The sequence below is a fragment of the Myxine glutinosa genome, chromosome 12, assembly GCF_964187855.1.
Source record: "Myxine glutinosa chromosome 12, kmMyxGlut1.1, whole genome shotgun sequence".
Classification (NCBI taxonomy): Eukaryota; Metazoa; Chordata; class Myxini; order Myxiniformes; family Myxinidae; genus Myxine; species Myxine glutinosa.
In genome coordinates this window covers 3,105,324-3,130,833 of record NC_136272.1, presented here as the reverse complement: position 1 = coordinate 3,130,833, position 25,510 = coordinate 3,105,324, and the positions used below count along the sequence as shown (strand labels likewise).

The 25,510-nt window shown below is 40.3% G+C and overlaps 1 protein-coding gene across 1 annotated transcript in view; it reads right to left on the bottom strand.

The window, feature by feature from the left end:
- Nucleotides 1–25,510, bottom strand: part of LOC137437283 (semaphorin-5A-like) — a 227,277-nt gene that overhangs the window by 8,252 nt on the left and 193,515 nt on the right. Inside the window, exon 11 of the mRNA XM_078766389.1 lies at nt 16,522–16,732. Within this exon, the coding sequence (XP_078622515.1) occupies nt 16,522–16,732 (211 nt within the window). The remainder of the gene's footprint in view (nt 1–16,521; nt 16,733–25,510) is intronic.

Below are 25,510 nucleotides of genomic sequence, written 5' to 3'. Positions count from 1 at the left end.
AAACAAGCTCGGCTAGCCCAGGAACACCAATTAGAGGCTGATTTTGACCAAGAGACCAACAGACAAGCTCGGCTAGCGGAGGAACACCAATTAGAGGCTGGTTTTGACCAAGAGACCAAAAATAAGCTCGGCTAGCGCAGGAACACCAATTAGAGGCTGCTTTTGACCAAGAGACAAAAAACAAGCTCGGCTAGTCCAGGGTCATCAATTAGAGGCTGGTTTTGATTAAGAGACCAAAAACAAGTTCGGCTAGCACAGGATCATCAATTAGAGGCTGGTTTTGACCAAGAGACCAAAAACAAGCTCGGCTAGCCCAGGAACACCAATTAGAGGCTGATTTTGACCAAGAGACCAACAGACAAGCTCGGCTAGCAGAGGAACACCAATTAGAGGCTGCTTTTGACCTAGATACCAAAAACAAGCTCGGCTAGCACAGGAACACCAATTAGAGGCTGCTTTTGACCTAGATACCAAAAACAAGCTCGGCTAGCCCAGGAACACCAATTAGAGGTTGGTTTTGACCTAGAGACCAAAAACAAGCTCGGCTATCACAGGAACATCACATCACATAGAAACATCACACATCACACATCACACAGCTGAAATAATTCTGCATGGAGGAGTGGGCAAAAATTTCTCCCAGTCGATGACAGAGACTGATAGACAGTTATAAGAAACGCCTACTTGAGGTTGTTTCTGCCAAAGGGGGCAATACCACCTATTAGAGCCAAGGGTGTACTTACTTTTTCCACATGCAAAATTTGCAGTTATGTTTATTTAAATTATACAATGGACTACAAAATGTAAATGTTTCATGATATTTGTTATCTTATATCACCTTTATCTATCAGTATTGTTGAAATGAAGATCAAATAGCTGTATGTTGAAATATGTTGAAAAAGTCAAAACTTTACATGGGGTGTGCTTACTTTTTGACATGACTGCGTATCAAGAACTCTACTTCTCTCCTCATTGTCCATTGTTCACACGAACTCCTCCAAGCCATTTTGAATACCTGTGGCTACGTTTACCTCATCCCAACCACCTAATGTTTGGCTTTGTGTTTTTCCATCCACACATTGATAATGAATTGTTGAGTAGTCGACTGAGGGAAAGGAACTGGAATGTATTTTTTTTTCTCGTAAGCTTCCAAAAATCAATAACAGTTCTAGCTTAATCAATAGAGCAATATATGTCAACCTATGGTTGGAGGAATGGTGCAAGGAGCACGGTTTTGTGCTTAGAAAGCAAAGTAAATCATTTCATGGTCAATGAGATTATTTCCAGATTAATGGCCACATGCTAAACAGAACGGGTGTCACAATGTTTGTAGCAGGGATCGAGAAAGGATTTAAGGCCTCTTATGATAGAGTGTGGGTTAAAAAGAGGCGATAGGAAGAAAAAGAGGAGAGGCTATAAAGGAAGGAACTGAATCTGATGATGTGATTGGTAATTCCAGGGAGCAAAAAATAATTACAGGAAGGGAAAAGTTTTAAAATATTGTCTACTTATGCCAGGAGGTTATGCTGCTAAACGGCCGAGCTTGAAGCTAAAGTAGATATCAAATAATGTGGTTTAGTTACAGGAAGTGAGTGAGATATGGTTTAATGAGGAATCAAATTGGAGGAAATTAATCAAATTGGAGGAAAGGAAGCAAATTGGAGGAAAGGAATCAAATTGGAGGAAAGGAATCAAATTAGAGGAAATTAATCAAATTGGAGGAAAATAATCAAATTAGAGGAAAATAATCAAATTGGAGGAAAATAATCAAATTGGAGGAAAGGAAGCAAATTGGAGGAAAATAATCAAATTGGAGGAAAGGAATCAAATTAGAGGAAAATAATCAAATTGGAGGAAAATAATCAAATTGGAGGAAAGGAAGCAAATTGGAGGAAAATAATCAAATTGGAGGAAAGGAATCAAATTAGAGGAAAATAATCAAATTGGAGGAAAGGAATCAAATTCGAGGAAATTAATCAAATTGGAGGAAAGGAATCAAATTAGAGGAAATTAATCAAATTGGAGGAAAATAATCAAATTGGAGGAAAGGAAACAAATTGGAGGAAAGAAATCAAATTGGAGGAAAGGAATCAAATTAGAGGAAAATAATCAAATTGGAGGAAAATAATCAAATTGGAGGAAAGGAATCAAATTAGAGGAAAATAATCAAATTGGAGGAAAAGAATCAAATTGGAGGAAAGGAATCAAATTAGAGGAAAGAAATCAAATTGGAGGAAAGGAATCAAATTAGAGGAAAGAAATCAAATTGGAGGAAAGGAATCAAATTAGAGGAAAATAATCAAATTGGAGGAAAATAATCAAATTGGAGGAAAGGAATCAAATTAGAGGAAAGAAATCAAATTGGAGGAAAGGAATCAAATTAGAGGAAAATAATCAAATTGGAGGAAAATAATCAAATTGGAGGAAAGGAATCAAATTAGAGGAAAGAAATCAAATTGGAGGAAAGGAATCAAATTAGAGGAAAATAATCAAATTGGAGGAAAGGAATCAAATTAGAGGAAATTAATCAAATTGGAGGAAAATAATCAAATTGGAGGAAAATAATCAAATTGGAGGAAAGGAATCAAATTGGAGGAAAGGAATCAAATTAGAGGAAAATAATCAAATTGGAGGAAAAGAATCAAATTGGAGGAAAATAATCAAAATAGAGGAAAATAATCAAATTGGAGGAAAAGAATCAAATTGGAAGAAAGGAATCAAATTAGAGGAAAGGAATCAAATTGGAGGAAAGGAATCAAATTAGAGGAAAATAATCAAATTGGAGGAAAATAATCAAATTGGAGGAAAATCATCAAATTGGAGGAAAATAATCAAATTGGAGGAAAATCATCAAATTGGAGGAAAATAATCAAATTGGAGGAAAATAATCAAATTGGATGAAAATAATCAAATTGGAGGAAAATAATCAAATTAGAGGAAAATAATCAAATTGGAGGAAAATAATCAAATTGGAGGAAAATAATCAATTAGAGGAAAATAATTAAATTGGAGGAAAATAATCAAATTGTAAGAAAATAATTAAATTGGAGGAAAATAATCAAATTGGAGGAAAATAATCAATTAGAGGAAAATAATTAAATTGGAGGAAAATAATCAAATTGTAAGAAAATAATCAAATGGGAGGAAAATAATCAAACTGGAGGAAAGTAACCAAATTGGAGGAAAATAATCAAATTGGAGGAAAGGAATCAAATTGGAGGAAAGGAATCAAATTAAAGGAAAATAATCAAATTATAGGAAAGGAATTAAATTGGAGGAAATTAATCAAATTGGAGGAAAAGAATCAAACTGGAGGAAAGTAACCAAATTGGAGGAAAATAATCAAATTGGAGGAAAGGAATCAAATTGGAGGAAAGGAAGCAAACTGGAGGAAAGGAAGCAAATTGGAGGAAAGGAATCAAATTAAAGGAAAATAATCAAATTATAGGAAAGGAATTAAATTGGAGGAAAGGAATAAAATTTGAGGAAAATAATCAAATTGGAGGAAAGTAATCAAATTGGAGGAAAATAATTAAATTGGAGAAAAATAATTAAAATGGAGGAAAATAATCAAATTGGAGGAAAATAATCAAATTGGAGGAAAGGATTCAAATTGGAGGAAAGAAATCAAATTATAGGAAAGGAATCAAATTGGAGGAAAGGAATAAAATTGATGGAAAATAATCAAATTGGAGGAAAGGAATAAGATTGGAGGAAAATAATCAAATTGGAGGAAAGTAATCAAATTGAAAGAAAGTAATCAAATTGGAGGAAAATAATCAAATTGGAGGAAAATAATCAAATTGGAGGAAAATAATCAATTAGAGGAAAATAATTAAATTGGAGGAAAATAATCAAATTGTAAGAAAATAATTAAATTGGAGGAAAATAATCAAATTGGAGGAAAATAATCAATTAGAGGAAAATAATTAAATTGGAGGAAAATAATCAAATTGTAAGAAAATAATCAAATGGGAGGAAAATAATCAAACTGGAGGAAAGTAACCAAATTGGAGGAAAATAATCAAATTGGAGGAAAGGAATCAAATTGGAGGAAAGGAATCAAATTAAAGGAAAATAATCAAATTATAGGAAAGGAATTAAATTGGAGGAAATTAATCAAATTGGAGGAAAAGAATCAAACTGGAGGAAAGTAACCAAATTGGAGGAAAATAATCAAATTGGAGGAAAGGAATCAAATTGGAGGAAAGGAAGCAAACTGGAGGAAAGGAAGCAAATTGGAGGAAAGGAATCAAATTAAAGGAAAATAATCAAATTATAGGAAAGGAATTAAATTGGAGGAAAGGAATAAAATTTGAGGAAAATAATCAAATTGGAGGAAAGTAATCAAATTGGAGGAAAATAATTAAATTGGAGAAAAATAATTAAAATGGAGGAAAATAATCAAATTGGAGGAAAATAATCAAATTGGAGGAAAGGATTCAAATTGGAGGAAAGAAATCAAATTATAGGAAAGGAATCAAATTGGAGGAAAGGAATAAAATTGATGGAAAATAATCAAATTGGAGGAAAGGAATAAGATTGGAGGAAAATAATCAAATTGGAGGAAAGTAATCAAATTGAAAGAAAGTAATCAAATTGGAGGAAAATAATCAAATTGGAGGAAAGTAATCAAATTGGAGGAAAATAATCAAATTGGAGGAAAGTAATCAAATTGGAGGAAAGTAAGCAAATTGGAGGAAAGGAATCAAATTAGAGGAAAATAATCAAATTGTAGGAAAAGAATCAAATTGGAGGAAAGGAAACAAATTGGAGGAAAGAAATCAAATTGGAGGAAAATAATTAAATTGGTGGAAAATAAGTAAATTGGAGGAAAATTAATCAAATTGGAAGAAATAATCAAATTGGAATAAAATAATCAAATTGGAATAAAATAATCAATTTGGAGTAAAGGAATCAAATTGGAGTAAAGGAATCAAATTGGAGTAAAGGATTCAAATTGAAATAATGTAATCAAATTGGAGTAGAGAAATCAAATTGTAGTAAAATAATCAAATTGGAGGAAAATAATTAAATTGGTGGAAAATAATTAAATTGGAGGAAAATAATCAAATTGGAAGAAAATAATCAAATTGGAATAAAAGAATCAATTTGGAGTAAAGGAATCAAATTGGAGTAAAGCAATCAAATTGGAGTAAAGGAATTCAAATTGGAGTAAAGCAATCAAATTGGAGTAAAGGAATTCAAATTGGAGTAAAGGATTCAAATTGAAGTAAAGGAATCAAATTGGAGTAAAGTAATCAAATTGGAGTATAGGAATTAGGTAATTGAAAATATCAGACCGTGCATCACCATTCTTTATTCCCGATAATAAAATTTACTTTTGTGAGGGTGGTGGGTGTTTGGGGGGCAGGGGAGGAAATATCACAAGTCCCAAAACCTCTTTGGAAGGGGGGGGTATTGTTTCATAATATCATTAATATCATGCAATTATCATTATTGTTGTTATTACTTTTGTAATGAGAAGCGGCTTTGGAAAAACACCACGAACAATGCCTTGGAAGAACTGCACGTTAGCGACAGGAAGGGTCATGTTAGTAACCCTTGTGGAGTATATAGACTGCAGTAGATCTATGATGAGGTGTGTTCATGGAAGTGATAAGCATAGACTGATGTCCGGATTCCTCCAAATTTATTTCAGTTTAGTGTTTGAAACAGCTTTAGCGACTGATTAAAAAAGTAATCACATGTGTTTGTGGTTTATTTAAATAAATAAATTTTTTAGGGGGTACTCCCACCAAAACGGCCAAAACGCTATTTGTAAACGTTGACATGGCATTTGCTCACAGAGGAAACACTCCTTGGGGAGAGGGGAAAATTAATTTGCTACAACCTTCATGGTGTGATCCTTAGTCCTCCCGTTAGGTTTGGTGAAGGTTGGATAAATAGCGACGGAATGTATTGCGGTCAAAAAATCATCAGACAGACAGACAGACATCAAATTGTGCATTTAGGATGATTTCATGGAATTTTAAGAGTGTAATTGTGTTGCACTCTTGGTGTCACTCAGAGCCAAAGCTCAGATTTACTTATACCATCCCCCACAAAATGGTGGTGCAACATGGGGCAGCGAGGGTTGAATTTGTTCAAAGAGAGGGTAAATATCGCTTGTGAAATATAATTTGGTATCAACATTTTTCATGCGTGTTCTCCTGTCCTTTCAAAAGTGAATGTTGAGCTTTTCTAACGCATCGCGGGAAGCGACCACCGTAAACAGGAGACGGACGAATGCATGTATATTCACCGCAATTAAAAAATATATAATAAATGACTTCCCTTCCAAGGAACTTCAATATAGAAAGAGTCCATTCGGCCCATCAAGCCTGCACTGTTGTTGCCAACCTATGGCAGCTAGTTTATTTTGTATACAGAGTCGAGGCTCCTGGAAGAGCTAGAACACAATGGATAAGGATGCAACAGGACAAAAGGAACATTAGAGAGAGGGAGAGAGGAGGGAGGAGGGACACCAACAGTGGGGTTGAAGGACAAAATAGAGGGAGACTTTGACAAACAATGGGCGTGGGAAGGAATGGGGTGGACAGGAAGGATACAGAAGGAAACTTCGTCCCCCAGATCCGCCTCCCCTCCTCCCCTCTCCCTCCCCCCCCCCCCCCCTCCAATATATCTAGTTTGGTATCGTGCAATTTTTCTGGTCGATTGTTGTGCTGTGCCTGCGTGCTGCGGAGCTTTTCAAAAGCAGCCCGGGAAGTGGGCGCCGGAAATGGGAGACAGCTCAATTTGCGGACATACAAGCACACGGACAGACACCACACTTCACATTATATAAGAGATAAGGTGTTTCACAACCATTGTTTGGCCTAAAAAGAAGTTTAGCAAAGAAGACAATAGGTAATATCAATATAATTTTGTGCACTATTCGCTGAATCTTAATTAGGCACAAACAATTATAGAGGTGTATTTACCATTTATATTAATTTATGCAATAAACTGCAGAGACAAACATGTAAAATCTCTACAACACTTGGTAGGGAGCATACCTCCACCAGAAATAATCATATTAAAACTGGAACGACACTTGGTAGGACGCATACCTCCACCTGAAATAATCATATTAAAACTGGAACGAAACTTGGTAGGACGCATACCTCCACCTGACGTAAACATATTAAAACTGGAACGACACTTGGTAGGACGCATACCTCCACCTGACGTAAACATATTAAAACTGGAACGACACTTGGTAGGACGCATACCTCCACCTGACGTAAACATATTAAAACTGGAACGACACTTGGTAGGACGCATACCTCCACCTGACGTAAACATATTAAAACTGGAACGACACTTGGTAGGACGCATACCTCCACCAGAAATAATCATATTAAAACTGGAACGACACTTGGTAGGACGCATACCTCCACCTGACGTAAACATATTAAAACTGGAACGACACTTGGTAGGACGCATACCTCCACCTGACGTAAACATATTAAAACTGGAACGACACTTGGTAGGACGCATACCTCCACCTGACATAAATATGTAAAAACTATTTCCTGCTTTCTCCGTTTTGTATCCCAATGATAGGCCGGATCTGGATTCCAACCTGAAGCAATATCTAATCTGCTTGTTCTTGTCACACACCAAACCTATCCACCAAGTTTCGGCTGAATCATCCATTTATAACCTTTTGAGATATGCTTCTCTCAGACAGACAAACAGACAAACAGACAAACAGACAAATAGACAAATAGACATGGGTTAAAACATAACGTCCGTCCACCTTCACTAGTTGAGGAAATATGTAAATCTTCCCAAAACATTTGAAATTCATTCTACAAAATGTGCAATTGAAGATCGAGGATATACATGGCAGGGCAAAGTGAAGTGCACTGAACACGCAAGGATTCAAAGGCATTGCCCTTTTCCTGATACTGTAATCAATATATTTATTGATCTGGGAGTCATTGGGGTTGTGGCCTCATTAGAGGCTCTGTGAGTGTGTGTGCTTCGTGTCTTAATTCGAGTCGTATTTTTGAAATGGCAACGAGGCATCAGATGGGGCCGAGTCTTTTGGGAGCTGTCAGTCTGTACGTCTGGAGTCTCTACAGGAAAATGACTGGACAGATTTATTTTACATTCGGTATGTTATTACAATGCTATCTGGGCATTAGGCACGTTACATTAATTTGTGATTGGAGCAAATAGGTATGGGATACACAAATCTTTTTCCGAATTTTAAAAGTAAAATTCATGGGACAGAATAGTTAGTACTCATTGTATGTACTTTTCGGAAATGTTTATTTCCATGCACTTTACTATCTCATCCACCAACACAAACTTTGATATATATATATACACACACATGTACGAGGTGTGATCAAAAAGATTGGTGAATGTTAGAATAAAAGTATTTTATTTAACACAATGGCAATGGTACGCGGCGTTTCCGGGCAACGCTGGGTCCCTCCTCCCAACCCTTCCCCTCCCTCTGGACTCACACCCCACCCCATCACCTCCCTCCTCCCACTCCTTTCCATCCTTCCTCCCACACCCCCTCCATCCAGACTCCCACTCCATCCCCCCCGCCCCCTCCACTCACCCCCTCCTTCAGGACTCCCACTCCTTCCCCCATTTCTCCCACCCCTTCCCTCGTCCCACCTGACACTTTCCCCTCCTTCCTCCCACCTCCTCCTATCCTACCCCCTCCCTCAAAACGCCCACCCCACCCTTTGCATCATGTGCGGTGAACCTATGTGATGACGTCATGTGCAGTGCCGTCATTTTTACATACTTCACACGGAAGCAAACGTGAGATATAATTTTGATTGTAAGTCATTGCGATTCCTCACAAATTCTGGTGAGCAAATATCTACTTTATAAGAGAGCCGTTGGTCTGTACATGTCGCCATTTTTCTCAGAGATGACTGAACGGATCTTCGTCAAACTTTCAGAGCTTCATCAGTGAGTGCCTGGGAGTGTTTTATGCAAAAAAAAAGTTTTTTATTTTATTTTTAACTTAATTTGCACTAAATTTAAAAAAAATTAATTTAACTAAATTTAACTAAATTAAATTGAACGAAGCAAAATTTAACTAAATTTGAAAAAAAATTGCCTAAGCCTTTTTGATTAATGACAGTTATATACAAGTACACATTCGCATAAATAAATACAAAACAATTACCAGACATTTCAACACGAATAATAAACAAGTACAAAAAGTTTTAATTAAAACAAAAGCCGCGTCGATGTTACACAATGCCTAGATGCAACTGTGCCTATAACATCGATGTTATAGGCACAGGACATTCCTATTGATTCGATTACTTGATGTTATTTTTGTGCAAAGTGAAAATATATCTCGGCAATTTACCGTGTGTGGCGACACGTGAACGAAGCTATGCTCCTCTCTCCACATTATTGTGTCGACGTATAAATTAAATATTTCATCGTGAAGATTGTCATCAAATGGACGAATTTTTAATATATCTCGGCATTTTCCCGTCTGTTATTTTAGGCGATGTATGACTGACCATGCCGCGACGTAAAAAATATATATATCTCGGCAATTTCCCGTATGTGGCGACACGTGAACGAAGCTATGCTCCTCTCTCCACATTATTGTGACGACGTATAAATTAAATATTTCATCGTGACGATTGTCATCAAATGGACGAATTTTTAATATATCTCGGCATTTTCCCGTCTGTTATTTCAGGCGGTGTATGACTGACCATGCCGCGATTTAAACAAAATATATATATCTCGGCAATTTCCCATATGTGGCGACACGTGAACGAAGCGATGCTCCTCTCTCCACATTATTGTGACGACGTATAAATTAAATATTTCATCGTGACGATTGTCATCAAATGGACGAATTTTTAATATATCTCGGCATTTTCCCATCTGTTATTTCGGGTGGTGTATGACTGAGCATGCCACGATTTAAACAAAATATATATATCTCGGCATTTTCCCGTCTCTTATTTCGGGCGGTGTATGACTGAGCATGCCGCGATTAAAAAATATATATATCTCAATGGACTTGAAGTTACAGGCCTTTGAGAATTCATTTCGTTCTATAAAGGGCAACTTTCATCGTATTTTCTTCCCGTTTTTTTTCAACCGAGTCTAAAACTATGTTAGCGACTGTGAAAAATGAAATGATATATCGAATTTGATTTGAAATAAAACTGTGTGAGAGAGGAAGACACCACGGGCCTACAAAACAGGCCTCAAAGCTATGCGAGTTAATAAAATGGTGGATATTTGTTTATATGAAGCCTCTCCCAAAATGGGTGGAGATATGGTTCCCAGAATGGGTGGAGCTTTGAGGTTTTGTCTTCTCTGCAAGAACAAGAAGAAGAAGAAGAAGAAGCAGTGGTAACAACAACAACAGCAGAGGGCACTCTATGAGCAGCGTCTGCGACGCGGCTAAAAACAATACCGGAAGCGGGTCGAAGTTGGTGGTAAGGCTTCTTCTTCTTCCTGACGTCATCATACTTAACTCAGAAATGTGATCAACAGTGCATTCAGCAGCAGATATTTTCAACAAAAAGGTAAAATAATGATTTGACATTTGTGATGGATTCTGATTTGGTTGTAATTGCTTTTCCATTATATTTGTCTGGTAATTGTATTGTCTTTCAAATTTTGACAAATTTTTTATACCGCAGGTTTGTATGAAGCATCATTTGTTGGGAAATCCGCAAATATCAGAGAATCATACTGTTCATTTCGAAGATGGCACGGACAAATGAACAAAGGATCTTTATTGTGGAGTCTTACTTTGCCACAAAGTCATTTAAACAGACTCACACGATTCAGAAAGAAGTTCGAGACCGGATTAGCCCAAAACAACTGTTATTTTTCGACTGATAAAGAGGTTCAAATCCCAATGAACGATACAAAATATTAATTACTCAAAGTCACCCGAGGACCGCAAGATCACGAGAAAACATTGAAGTGGTCCATGATGCAGTTTTGAGGAGCCCCAGGAAATTGCTGCGTCCTCGATCTCAAGAATTGAACTTAACTTTATCAAGTACACAAATAATTCTGAAGCAGCAACTAAAAATGTACCCGTATCGCGTACAAGTGAAGCAAAAACAAAGAGACAATGATAAACAACTTTGTGTGACGATGTGTGAATTGTCTGAGGAAAAATGTGTGGAGATCCAAATTTTCTTGAGTAATGTGTGGTTTTCTGGCGAGGTGCACTTTCTTTCACTTCTTTTAAGTGTTCATGTTAACTCTTAAAAACACCATGTTTTGGGGTTCTAGGTCTCCTGATGAAGTTCTAGAAAGGCCATAAATACACTGCACGGGTTGCCTTAACCAAATCTGGTATCATTGGACCTTTCTGGTTTCAGCATGAAGAAGGGAAATCGGTAACTGTAACCACTGAACGGTACTTCAAAGTTATCCAGATGTTCTGGGTTCCATTAACGAGGAAGCGTCACATCAACGGGGCCGTGCAATGGTTTCAGCAAGATGGGGGCACACCTTACACTTCCAGATCGACACAGCGGTGACAACAGAAATTCAGTGATCGGATCGTCTCTGGAGGACAGAGGTTAAATGGGCACCCCATGCTCCGGACTTCAACCCACCTGACTTCTATGTTTGAGGTAACCTGAAGGATAGAGTGTACCAGGGGAGATCTCAAAGTATTGATGACCTCAAGAATGCAATTGCCATCAACATCAATGCTATTCCGGTTCAAGAATGCAGTTGAGTTAACAACTTCACCAGGAGGATCCATTTGTGCATTTGCAGCAAGGCAGCCATTTATAACATATTTTGTGAACTGTACTTTGAAATCACTAGTTTCGTTTTTGTGTTACGTTATTAGCCCCCGTTGAACTTAGTTTGAAATGGGAGCTTATGGATTGGGTCCGTCCGTGTGTCGGTGCATCCGTCCACAACCATATCTCGGACATGTATGGCCGGACTTAGTCAAAATTTGGCACAAAGACAAGACATATGCATATGCACATCATATTTTTCCAAGATCAGATCCAAGATGGTCGGCTGGCGGCCATTTTGTTAGTTCAACGTGTCCCAACCAATTGTTGAACATGCATGGACCGATTTTGTTCAAACTTGGCACAAAGACAACACATGAGAGTATACACATGCAGAAGATTTTGTTTTGTAATCCCACCAAATATGGCTGACTGGCGGCCTTTAACTCTGTACAACAAAATTACTAAAACCATGGTGGCGATGACATTTTACGTCTTTTTCCCCTTGTTCTACATATTGCAAATATTTTTATGTACAAGTTTCATGTTGTTTCAATGGAAAATTTTAAAAGGATAAAAAACTTGGATTAGGACTCGCATCCCTCTTCTATATTCTTACCCAATTTTCAACATCACACGTCTATTTTATATGGTAATTCCAATGCAGCCTTCTTTGTCATATTCTATACAATCCTTTCTACTGCACGCCATCATAGAACGAGATTGATTTATCATTTATATGCATTCGTGAAAGATTTATATTTTTAATAATTCATATGCATCCACCCATACATCTTATCATTCACCTGCTGCAAACGAATATGACGTTATCCTGAAAGGTATTACTTTTGTACAAGGACAAGGCTCAGGGAAGAGCAAGTTTGAACAGGCAATGTGGTAATGATGCAACAATTGGGAACAATCAGCAAGGGGGGGTGACACAATGTATCGGTGCACTGCCTTGTTGAAGCCATGGAGGGAAGAGTGGGAAAGAATGGCCTCTGGAGGCCATTTCCATAGATAGGAAAAGCAAGGAACAAAGACTTAAGATGTGCAGTCAGCCTTGTTTGCATATATATGTGAAAGTCCTTGAGTTGTCTAGCCAAAGCCCAGACTGAATCTCATTGAGAATTTGTGGAAAGACTTGAAGATTGTTGTTCACCGACACTCCCCATCCAACTAGAAAGAGCTTGAGCAAATCTCCCAGGAAGAATGGGAGAAACTTCCCAAATCCAGATGTGCAAAGCTGATACAGACACACCCAATAATACTCAAAGCTGTAATCGCTGCCAAAGGCACGTCTCTGAAGTATCGACTCAGGGGGTTGAATACTTATGTAAATTAGATATGTCTGTATTAAATTTTCAATAAATTTGTAAATATTTCTAAAAAGAAAATTAACGTTGTCATTATGGGGTATTATGTGTGGATCAGTGACGAAAAAAATCTCAATTTGATCCATTTTAAATTCAGCTCTGTAACAACAAAATGTGAAAAAAAACAAGGGTTGTGAATACTTTCTGAAGGCAGTGTATGTCTTTGCCCACAGAGTGTTGCACAGTCCTTTCTCTGTATCAGCATTACCAGTAAGAGTTCTTTGTCAGTTTTATGGAGATGTGATTTTCAGCATTACCAGTTGGAAACAGGACTCTGAAGACGCTATCCGCAATAGCTCCACGAGCAAGAAGTCATTCCCTAACATTGAAATACCTCAAGACTCTGTCAGCATTCATACAAAATGCAATCACAGACGAGGAAGAGGATGATTATCTGTTAGCAGTGCACAGATACCAGGCTGACGATGGGGTTGGACCCATGCAAGAAGGCATGGGGTTAGATGTGTGGTGGGCAACGGTATTTGCCAGTGACAAGTACCCAGTGCTTTCAAAAGTTGTCAAGGCTACTCTCAGTTGCTTCCATGGGGCCCAAGTTGAGTGTTCTTTCAGCTCAATGGGAGATATTATCCACACAAATACTTGCAAGTTGGACATTTGAACATAGAGTTCAATACAAACAGTGAAGTATGCACTCAAGGCCCCACAGGATAACCCTTGAGGCATATACGAGGAAAGACATTCAATATGACCCACTAAGTGGTGTCTTGTGTAAGAATCTCCAAACAGCGAGCCGTCAGTACAAAGAGGAAAACAGGCACCTGCATGGTGAATTATCATGGAAAAAGAGGAATTGAAATCAGGCGTCAAAGATAAAATCAACGGAACTGATCAGTTAGTAAAGTTGTAAAGAAGGCTAGACCGTCACGAATCAGCTCGACAGAAATGGTGAATAACTCTACATTGTGACACGAATACCAAAAGTGATTTCATCATCACCTGCTGTTTGCACGTGAACCCGTATATGTACACGTGGGTCAAACTACTGTGTTTGGTGAACCTTTTTTTTTTCTGTGCACCTATTTTGATGTTCACTTCCTCTTCCTGTTCTCTACTGTTGTACTTGTGTGCTTCCCTCTCTCTCTCCCCATCTTGTCTCCTGCTCCCTCTATTATATGTTTTATGTTTTTTGTGTCCGCTTCTGTTTGTTGTGTTTAATGTGTCAGCTCTCATACAAACCTCGAATTTGCATACAAAAAATATATATATAAAAAATAAAAAGATTCCTGACAATTTTGCTGTATGCGGTTTACTCAAATGTCGGGGTTTGGTTAAGGGGCCAAATAAGTTTAAAAATTAAATCAAGGCTGGAAAAGTATTTTTTTACTCACATTAGAAACAAATATGATTATGGAAGAATCTAGTCAACCTGATAAAGGATCGTAGTGGAATATATTTTGACTTTGTAGAACATCTTCTGCAATAAATGTATGGTGATGACGTACATGTACATGGTGTGATTAATGTCACGTGCGATTGTGCGATTAGTTATTTTTGTCCACAGAAGGGCTCTTTTTTTCTTCAAATTCAGTTGAAAGAATGCACATGAAATCCCAATTTCAAACAAAATATTTAAAAACAGTCCCCATACCCCGGGAGTGGGGTTCAACACCCCCCCCCCCCCCCCCCCACTCCGCTTGACCACTTTACTCCACACTAAGCCTTCCTTTACGGAGCCATTTGCAAGGAAGACATTTCCCAACCTGCGAATGATGTTGCGATCATGGTCATGGATGCAGAGTTAAAAAAGCTGTAGCTTGTGAATCATTCTTGCTGTTTGATCTCCATGACAGCAATCAAGAGACAGGTGCGGGCAGCACGTTCCAAGTTTCCGCCACCGATGGCTCATTTATGGGGAATAACATGCGCATTGCACGTATTGCCATTTGTGTGATGTTTTGACCATGAAAAAACAACCATCAATGTCATTTCACCAATATAATATGGCAATTCCAGTGCAGCAGGAATCAAGGCAGGGCAATCGAATGGCTCTGAAATGGCTCAATGTAAAATATTACAAATAATCATGGAAATTTACAACCAAACTCGGCCCAACCGCTGTGGAATTCATTGCTCGGTGATTTTACAATATTCCGTGCCCGTTTCACATTTGTTTTTTCATGCAAGCCGTGTGATTTTTACTGCAGAGGATTCATCTATGGACGACTTCCCCTGATGCATTCACAGTAATATAATACTTGCCATCAACAAAAGCTTAAAAATGGCAACATAATGTTAATTTATAGTCGTTGTAGTGATTATGCTGCCATAGCCATGACCGGGGGAGGAGATGGATACCACCGGGTCGATGTCCACATACAAATGCCATCCTGGTACCCCTATAAGGTCTTAAAAGAGAAATTACATCAGATTGTTGTGATTATAAATGATCGCCACAATGATAATCTATATAATAATAGCGTAAGGACTCGACTTTGTTATCCCTTTTACGCCGCACCCAGTGACCCGATGCCCACGGCACTAATGGATTTACGATCTACGAACCGCGCTCTTTGTTTATCACGTACAGCCATACTCGCAAAATCTGAATTAGCCGACGTTGGGGCCCAAAAGCATCCGATTAACTGCCGATACGACGCCATCTTACGACGCCATCGTATTGGCGTCTGCTGGGCGAAGGCGAAGCAAGCCGTCCGCTGATTGGACAGGCGAAGGCGAAAGCAAGCCGTCCACTGAGTGGACAATCCAGAGCATGCATTTGTGCCGGTGTCAGCGATCGTTGTTCATATACGCACTCTTCATTCTCATCTTTCTTCCTAACTCTTACTCGGACAAGGAAATCCCCTATGCCCTCCATAATGGTACACTCTATCCATACACCACATCCTCCCTTCCGTGGATGTTCCACGGGTTTCGGCTAGTACAACAATAAAAGGACATAAAAAATGCCCCCGTGGGCTTAGCAATTTTGCTGTATGGAGTTAAAGGGCCCGGTCGGCCATGTTCGGTCGGATTACCAAACAAAATCTTCTGCATATGTAAACTCTCATGTATTGTCTTTGTCTTTGTTCCAAGTTTGAACAAAATTGGACCATGCATGTCCGATAAATGGTCGGAGACACGTTAAGTAGCAAAATGGCCGCCAGTCGGCCATCTTGGATCTGACCTCGGAACAAAATGACGTGCATATGTAAGCCATCATTCATTACCTGTCTGCCAAGTTTGAACAAGATCAGTAAATGCATGTGCGAGAAATGGTTGAGGACGCACGGACACACGGACGGACGGACGAGACCCAATCCAACGGGAGCTAATAATTAATGATCATAATGGACATGTTAATACCATACAGTACAACATTTGAGGCGTCGATTGAGCTTGCACCTGAAAATATAAATCTGAACATGAAAAGGTGAGTAGTGTCGAAAAACCACCTGAGAGTGTGGTAAAAGTTACACCGATGTAACTGCACACGTAATACAGCACTGTCGAGGCCCAGGAAGAGGACACCTTGTTTAGGGTGCAGGAGTATCGATCGAACAGGCTCAAACAGACTTGGAGAAGAAAGGTGAATCTCCTCCACGACGCAGGTACTACCAGGCCTCAGCGGAGCCGGTGTCGAGACACGCAAAATGGAGCCGGAGTCTGCGGCAAAGACAATAGCAACGTGTAACTTCAAAAACATAGGAGCAATACACCTGGTGCTCACCTGGTAGCATAAACAGTACACTGCACTGACTAAAGGTATTTTAAACCTATTTCAGTGGTTGCTAGAAGATAGGGCAGCTGGTAGAATCAAACTAACATAATCATAAAACCTTAAACAAACATAACAATACCTATTTTGGTGGCAACCCCCCCCCCGCCCCCCCCCCCAAGACCCCAACGCCGTGTACCTCCTCAGACCCCAATATTTCTAATGCCTTGAACAAACATTGGTACATCATGGGTGATGAAGGTTGTGGTGAAGTTTCATCGAAATTGTGTGTGTAGGTTCTGAGAAGAAAGCAAATACCTATTTTTGAGGGGCAACCCCCTCCCCCCATTCATAGACCCCCATAGGGGCAGATTTTTTTTTTAATGTCGTGAACAAACTTCGGTACACTACGGATGATGAATGTTGTGGTCAAGTTTCATCGAAATCGTTTGTGTAGTTTCAGAGGAAAAAGCAAATTCCTATTTTGGGGGGTCAAACCTGGATCCACTTTGACCCCGGTAAACCCCCTTAGACCCCGATTTTTTTTTAATGCCGTGAATAAACTTTAGTTACAACACAACAAATATCATTTGTGCCAAATTTGAGGAAAATCCCTTCAGCGGTTTCAGAGAAGAAGTTGCAAGTGTTTACGGATTGACGGACGGACGACGCGCCATCGCATAATCTCACCTGAACTTCGTTCCAGGTGAACTAACAAGGCAGATATCTATACATTATATGCTGCTGTTTTTATCTTGAATGTTGTGCTCTCAGCCGTGCAGCGCATGCAACCTAGAATGTTAATACGACATACATGAAATCACCTGTGAACAACACTTAAACCTGCTTCAGTTAACCTGATATCAGCATTGTGAGTTGATAAGCCTATTGTCACTGCCATCAGTGACGAATAATAGATAGTTAACATGTCGAACAATAGATAGTTAACATGTCGAACAATAGATAGTTAACATGTCGAACAATAGATAGTTAACATGTCGAACAAGAGATAGTTAACATGTCGAACAATAGATAGTTAACATGTCGAACAATAGATAGTTAACATGTCGAACAATAGATAGTTAACATGTCGAAAAATAGATAGTTAACATGTCGAACAATAGATAGTTAACATGTCGAACAATAGATAGTTAACATGTCGAACAATAGATAGTTAACATGTCGAACAATAGATAGTTAACATGTCGAACAATAGATAGTTAACATGTCGAACAAGAGATAGTTAACATGTCGAATAATAGATAGTTAACATGTCGAACAATAGATAGTTAACATGTCGAATAATAGATAGTTAACATGTCGAACAATAGATAGTTAACATGTCGAACAATAGATAGTTAACATGTCGAACAATAGATAGTTAACATGTCGAACAAGAGATAGTTAACATGTCGAACAATAGATAGTTAACATGTCGAACAATAGATAGTTAACATGTCGAACAATAGATAGTTAACATGTCGAACAATAGATAGTTAACATGTCGAAATGGTCTTGAGCCTGATTCACACAGCAGCCTTCAAATAATCTTTTTGCATTTACACCTGGATTGAGGGGTTAAAGGCAGGGAATTGACAGGTTCGCTCAAATTGATCATGCTATTGATCATTGACCCGCCTTGGTTTGGTCCGCAATGGAATAGCATGTACGACCACCAGTTGTCATCCCACAGGTGCCTTGCAGACGGAGTGTGCGACCACCTGTTGTCATCCCACAGGTGCCTTGCAGACGGAGTGTACGACCACCAGTTGTCATCCCACAGGTGCCTTGCAGACGGAGTGTACGACTACCTGTTGTCATCCCACAGGTGCCTTGGAGACGGTGCGTACGACTACCTGTTGTCATCCTACAGGTGCCTTGCAGACGGAGTGTACGACCACCAGTTGTCATCCCACAGGTGCCTTGGAGACGGAGCGTACGACCACCAGTTGTCATCCCACAGGTGCCTTGGAGACGGTGCGTACGACTACCTGTTGTCATCCTACAGGTGCCTTGCAGACGGAGTGTACGACCATCAGTTGTCATCCCACAGGTGCCTTGGAGACGGAGTGTACGACTACCAGTTGTCATCCTACAGGTGCCTTGCAGACGGAGTATTGCATGCTTTGGGAGGGGAATTCGGCGAGATTGTCCCTCATGTGGAATCTTGTGCTCTCTTTGCATTGAGCCCCTTTTGATTCGTTTACGATCTTCTCTTATGGGATTTTCAGTGACTCCATCAGAAAAGCCCGTTATCATTTCGGCCTATGCTGATGATGTATGTGTTGCTGTTCGCAGCAATAATGACATTGCGATGCTGTTTCAGTGTCTACGGGTCTACTCTCGAGCATGTACAACGCAAATTAATTGGTCGAAATGCAAAGCAGTTTGGGTCGGCGGTACGCCACCTTCTGGCCTTCCAATTCTCCCTATGAATTTGACATGGGGAAAAGAAGGTGTGAAACACCTCGGTGTTTATCTTGGAACCCCTGGTTTTGTCAAAAGGAATTGGGATGGTTTGCTCCATAAAATTAGCAATAAATTAAACAGACGGAGAGGAATTTTGTCGACCTTGTCTATTAGAGGTCATGCCCTGGTCATTAACGACCTGGTGGCCCCTGTCTTACGGCACAAAATGATTGCCTTGCAGCCACCTGCAATGTTTGTGCCGTCAATCCAAAAACGCTTACTTGACTTATTTTGGGATGGCAAACACTGGCTAAAGCCAGAGACTATTTGCCTTCCACTGGCGGAAGGGGGTCATGGACTTATTTTCATTCTTTGTCGGGTGATGGCCTTCCGAGTCTCTACAGCTCGTCGTTTTATATTTCTGGAGGCCTTGCCCTGGAAATCTACTGCAAACTGTATATTAAAACAAGCCGGCATGCTAGGCTACAATTGTGAACTCTTTTTCATGGAGCTGCAACATGTCGATGCTTCGCTGCTCCCTGACTTTTACCAAGATGTCTTGCACATCTGGCGGTCCATTTCAGTAGCTTGGCAAATGGAGACGTACAACAGTGAAAGGTTCCTCCGGAAACCCCTTTTCTACAATGCCCTTTTTCCTGCTATTCCTCACTCACGTACTTTTGTGCAACGTTTTTTGAGTGCTGGCGTGAAACGACTCGGGACCTTCGTGACTGTAGCAGGAACAGTTGGTTCTCCGCAGGACATCTTCAAGTAAGAACTGGTATCAGATCTTTGAGGAGCGTCGCCAAGGTCCTACAGGAAATCCTGTGTGTTTTTAGGCACTTGGGCCTGAGCTTAACCGCCAACATTGGTGACCACCATACACCGCCACAGATCTGTGCTAGATCCAGCCTGCCGGCTGATAACGCCACAACTCTATCTTGCTATCCGCATCGCCACTTTCCAGCAAGGATAAAAAGAGACTGTATCGTTTGTGTATCTCAGTTTGGTTTCCCTCGTTACAGCCGGTTTCTTTTGGGGTTAGTTGGAAAGAGAAACTGCCTTCTGGGTCTCTCTCCCATCCGCAATGGTCTGCAATGTATGTCTCACCGATTGTTAAAAGGACTGGTGATATTGCTTGGAGACTCGCCCATATGGTGTTGCCGTCCAATCTTTTATTACATCTATCTATAATTCCAGTAATCTCTGTCTGTACGTTTGTACGTTTGTACGTTTGTACGTTTGTACGTTTGTCTGTGACCGCTGTTTCTCGACAACCACGGGTCCGATATACTTTTAACTTGCCAGGTATATTGCTGGGGACCCGAGGATGTGCCTTTTCAAGGTTTCATATTAATCGGACAATTACTTACCGAGCTATGTCCAAAAAACGATTCAACCAATCAGAGAGCAGCGAACGATCGCGTGTGCCGAACGTGGCGGGCACACTCTGCCTCGGATGGCACATTTGAGAGCGTATTCATTTATTTCACGTTTGCAAACTATGTTGGCGTTAAACTATGTTTTACAACTAATAAAAACGAATTTGCGATTCATTCGCTTTCCTGCGCGTTTGTTCACGCGATGGCGATTTCTTTACCAAACTCCGGAAGCCGTTCGCTTTGGACCAAACCATTGCATGTAAATAGAGGGGGGGGATTGTCACCACTCGCAAGCCGTTCGCTTTGGACCAAACCATTTCATGTAAATAGAGGGGGGGGATATAATTTTAGATATATATATAGTACGGGCATGCCCTAGTCGTTTTAATGAGGATAATTCAGTGGAATACCCTTTTTGTATGATTTCTGAAGACCTTTTCCATGCTTGCGTAGATTGTGCAAGACTCTCTCCCTTCTTTAGTTTTTTATCAACTTTTTACATCTTATTAACGTTTCTTTTTCTACACGGGTTTGTTATTTTTGGAATACCACTGAGTTACAAAAAACGCTCTGAGACTGCTCTTGTTAATTTCTATTAGAAAATTAGCAATCTACAGGACAAGACAAGGAAAGCAAAGCTCCTGGCAAATGCTGATATTTTATGTGATGTGGTCACTGGTCATTGTGTTTAAGGCTCTGGTCATGGCAAGATTATGCTTGGAATTTTCTTTTTGCCAAATGAAAGATGATTTACAAACCTTTGTGGAAAAATGGTGTGCAAAGGGGGGGTTTCGCAAACTTGATAATGGTTTGTTAAATTTTTTATTTTAGTGTTTGGTGTTTTTATTGTTGTTGTTCGGCTGCACATGTTTGCAATTGTAGTGACTTTATTATTTGCATGACTTGTGTGGTTTTCTTACCTTTATAATAAAAGAGCTTCAAAAGTCTCTGTCTCTGTTCTATCTATCTCTATATATCTTTCTTTTTCTTTCTCTTTCTCTCTCTCTCTCTCTCTCTCTCTCTCTCTTTCTCTCTCTTTCTCTTTCTCTCTCTCTCTCTCTCTCTCTCTCTCTCTTTCTCTCTCTCTCTTTCTCTCTCTCTCTTTCTCTCGCTTTCTCTCTCTTTCTCTCACTTTCTCTCGCTTTCTCTCGCTTTCTCTCTCTTTCTCTCTCTTTCTCTCTCTCTCTCTTTCTCTCTCTTTCTCTCTCTCTCTCTTTCTCGCTTTCTCTCTCTTTCTCTCGCTTTCTCTCGCTTTCTCTCGCTTTCTCTCTCTTTCTCTCTCTTTCTCTCTCTTTCTCTCTCTTTCTCTCTCTCTCTCTCTCTCTCTCTCTCTCTCTCTCTCTCTTTCTCTCTCTCTCTTCTCTCTCTCTCTCTCTCTCTCTCTCTCTCTCTCTCTTTCTCTCTCTCTTTCTCTATCTATCTCTCTTTCTCTCTCTCTCTTTCTCTTTCTCTTTCTCTCGCTTTCTCTCTCTTTCTCTCACCTTTCTCTCGCTTTCAATGACATTAACGTTGTCCGTTATTGTCTATCCGTGTTTGAAAAGGCTTCTTCAGCCAAAGTGAATTGGGAGAAAACGAGCGCCATTTGGCTTGGTCCGTCATGTCACTCGGCACCCAAACTTCCTGCTCCTCTTGCATGGGCCACTGATGGCGTGAAATACCTTGGAGTGTTCTTGGGTAATGACGCCACAGTAGCAAAGAATTGGGCTGGTCTGTTGGATCTTGTTGAAGGGAAACTGCAAAAATGGAGAAATCTGATAACACAACTGTCTTATCGTGGAAGGGTCTTGGTGATCAACAGTTTGGTGGCCTCTACCCTATGGCACAGGTTCTTTGTGCTGCACCCTCCGGTAGTGTTGCTTCAACAGCTCCAGAAGTGCTTTGTGTCTTTCTTCTGGGATGGAAAGCACTGGTTGCGACCCGAGGTCCTCAGCTTGCCACTGACCGATGGAGGCCAAGGCCTGGTTGACATAAAGAGCCGGTTAATGGCCTTTCGACTTTCGGTTGCTCTACGCATGCTGTACATGCACCCCTCTCCACCTTGGGTCGACGTCGCTCGTCGCCTTTTGCAGCAGGCGGGGAGACTAGGCTATGACCACGCTATATTCTTGATGGATCTCTCGCATCTTGATATGTCTCCCCTCTCCAGGTTTTATCAAAGTGTACTAAACGCATGGCGAACTCTAACGACAACAAGAGCTACGCATTCGTACACAAAGCAAATGTTCTTGATGGAACCTTTGTTTTACAATTCAATTTTCCATGATATGCCTGCTGATAGGTGTCTCGTTCAATGCTTTGTCGCGAAGAACATAAAATCGGTCGCCGATCTTTTAAGCCCAAGTGGCAGTTGGATTGGAGCTGATGCATTGGCAAGCCTGGTTGGCGTGCGATCCTCCAGAGTTGTGGCACGTATGCTACGCTGTGTGCTTCATACCTATGTACAGCTTGCACCTAACTGGGAGCAAGTCCAAGCAGACAACGAACAAGGTGCCTCTCCTGCTACCTTTCCTGAACTTATTTGCAAGTTTTCTCTTGCCAACTCTCCTCCGTGTACCCCCTTTAGCATAGGATTCAATGGGTTTCCTAAACAAAAAGACCTCTATTTGGGTTGCGTAAGTTTCCTTTTGCAAGGGCAAATGACACAGCGGAGGGTTCGATGGAGAGACCTCTTACCTTGTTCCCCCCCATATTTTCCTAATTGGAAAGGATTCTATCATCCTCCTGTGCCGCCACGACATGGTGACCTCCAATGGAGACTTGCACACTGGATCCTCCCCTCTAACCACTTGCTGCACCGCTTCTCAAGTCTCCTAGCAGATGAATGTCCCTTTTGTAAAAGGCCTGAAAACCTCTTTCATATTTATGTTGAATGTCAACGGTTGGCTCCTTTATTTATCTTTCTTAAGAATTGTTTTGGCAGGATTGGCTTGGTTTTCAACACTTGTGTTTTCATTTATGGCTTAGACATCTCACACAAGAATATGAATGATGTGTTAGGTAATTTCCTGCTTGCACAGGCAAAAATGGCAGTGTATAAATCAAGGAAAAGAAAAGTTGATGATCTCGGAGCTAATGAGGAAAATGCCTTATTCTTGTTTAAAAATCTTGTGACGAGCCGTGTAAAGTTAGACTTTGCCTTTTTCTCCATAACAGGAAGGCTGCCACAGTTTGAGACCAAATGGTGCGTGAAAGAAGTCATTTGTAAAATCCTGGAGAAACGTTTATTGTTTTGTGAAATGTTTTGTGCATAATTTTACTGTATTTTACTGTATTAATATTTTTTGTTTGTTTCTCTGCTTGAAATGACAATGTGACCCCTATTTGGGGGTTTTCTTTTTCTATTTTTATAATAAAAAGATACAAAAGTCTCTCTTTCTCTCGCTTTCTCTCTCTTTCTCTCGCTTTCTCTCTCTTTCTCTCGCTTTCTCTCTCTCTCTCTCTCTCTCTTTCTCTCTCTCTCTTTCTCTCTCTCTCTTTCTCTCTCTTTCTCTCGCTTTCTCTCTCTTTCTCTTTCTTTCTCTCGCTTTCTCTCTCTCTCTCTCTCTCTCTTTCTCTCTCTCTCTTTCTCTCTCTCTCTTTCTCTCGCTTTCTCTCTCTTTCTCTTTCTTTCTCTCGCTTTCTCTCGCTTTCTCTCTCTTTCTCTCTCTCTCTCTCTCTCTCTCTCTCTCTCTCTCTCTCTTTCTCTTTCTCTTTCTCTATCTCTCTTTCTCTCTCTCTCTCTTTCTCTTTCTCTCGCTTTCTCTCTCTTTCTCTCGCTTTCTCTCTCTTTCTCTCGCTTTCTCTCTCTTTCTCTCGCTTTCTCTCGCTTTCTCTCTCTTTCTCTCTCTTTCTCTCGCTTTCTCTCTCTTTCTCTCGCTTTCTCTCGCTTTCTCTCTCTTTCTCTCTCTTTCTCTCTCTTTCTCTCGCTTTCTCTCGCTTTCTCTCTCTTTCTCTCGCTTTCTCTCGCTTTCTCTCGCTTTCTCTCTCTTTCTCTCTCTTTCTCTCGCTTTCTCTCTCTTTCTCTCTCTTTCTCTCTCTTTCTCTCGCTTTCTCTCTCTTTCTCTCGCTTTCTCTCTCTTTCTCTCTCTTTCTCTCTCTTTCTCTCGCTTTCTCTTTCGAGAGAAAGCGAATCTGTGCCGCCGATGAAGTTCCCCCCTGTTACCTGTAGGCTGGTATTCCTTTTGCGGACCTTCGAAGGATGACGGGCTGAGTCAACCCACCTCGTGTTATTTAACGGACCCGAAAGGGGCTCAATCTGAAGACCCTAAGATCTTAACCCTCGGATGCATAGCTCGGGTCCAATGGACGCAGCTGCCCATTGAATGCCCGCGAGCCACGCATCCTCGGGTTCAGCCAGCCATTTTAATCGTTAAGCCAACGCCAGGCTTCTTCCAAGATTGAAACATGGGGAGGTGATCGAGATCGGGTAAATAATATAGTTTTGTGAAATTTTTGGTGTCATCTGACAGGAGTTCATATGAAAGTTCCTACGACAATATGACACCGACAAACTTTTATCGACTATGTTAGGAGCCACAGTATCAGAGAGAATGCCCTGGCAAAGTACAAGCATGAGAAGCACTTTAAATTCCTGGGAATGGTGTGAAGATTCACAAATCTTCTCAATCCGCACGCCTTATAATTGCCTTTCACACCGAAAACAGCTCCAGAGTCACTTCCGCCGAAAAAGACTGCAATTAATTGGCCCGTGTGCCTCCATAGGCCTCTGTGTGAGTAAGGGATGGGCAACGTGCCATCCTGGGGGGACGTGGGGGGTGAAAACATTCCTGATGCCGTTTTAACAAATACATTTGTTTGGTGCAATTTCGGAAAAATGGCAACGACGATGTTCATTTGATGTGGCCTGCACAAGTAAGATGGTGAAACTGAAGCTGCTTCCATATTTACTGGAGCTCTTAACGAGTCCCACAACTAAAGACTGCCTCTATAAAGTTA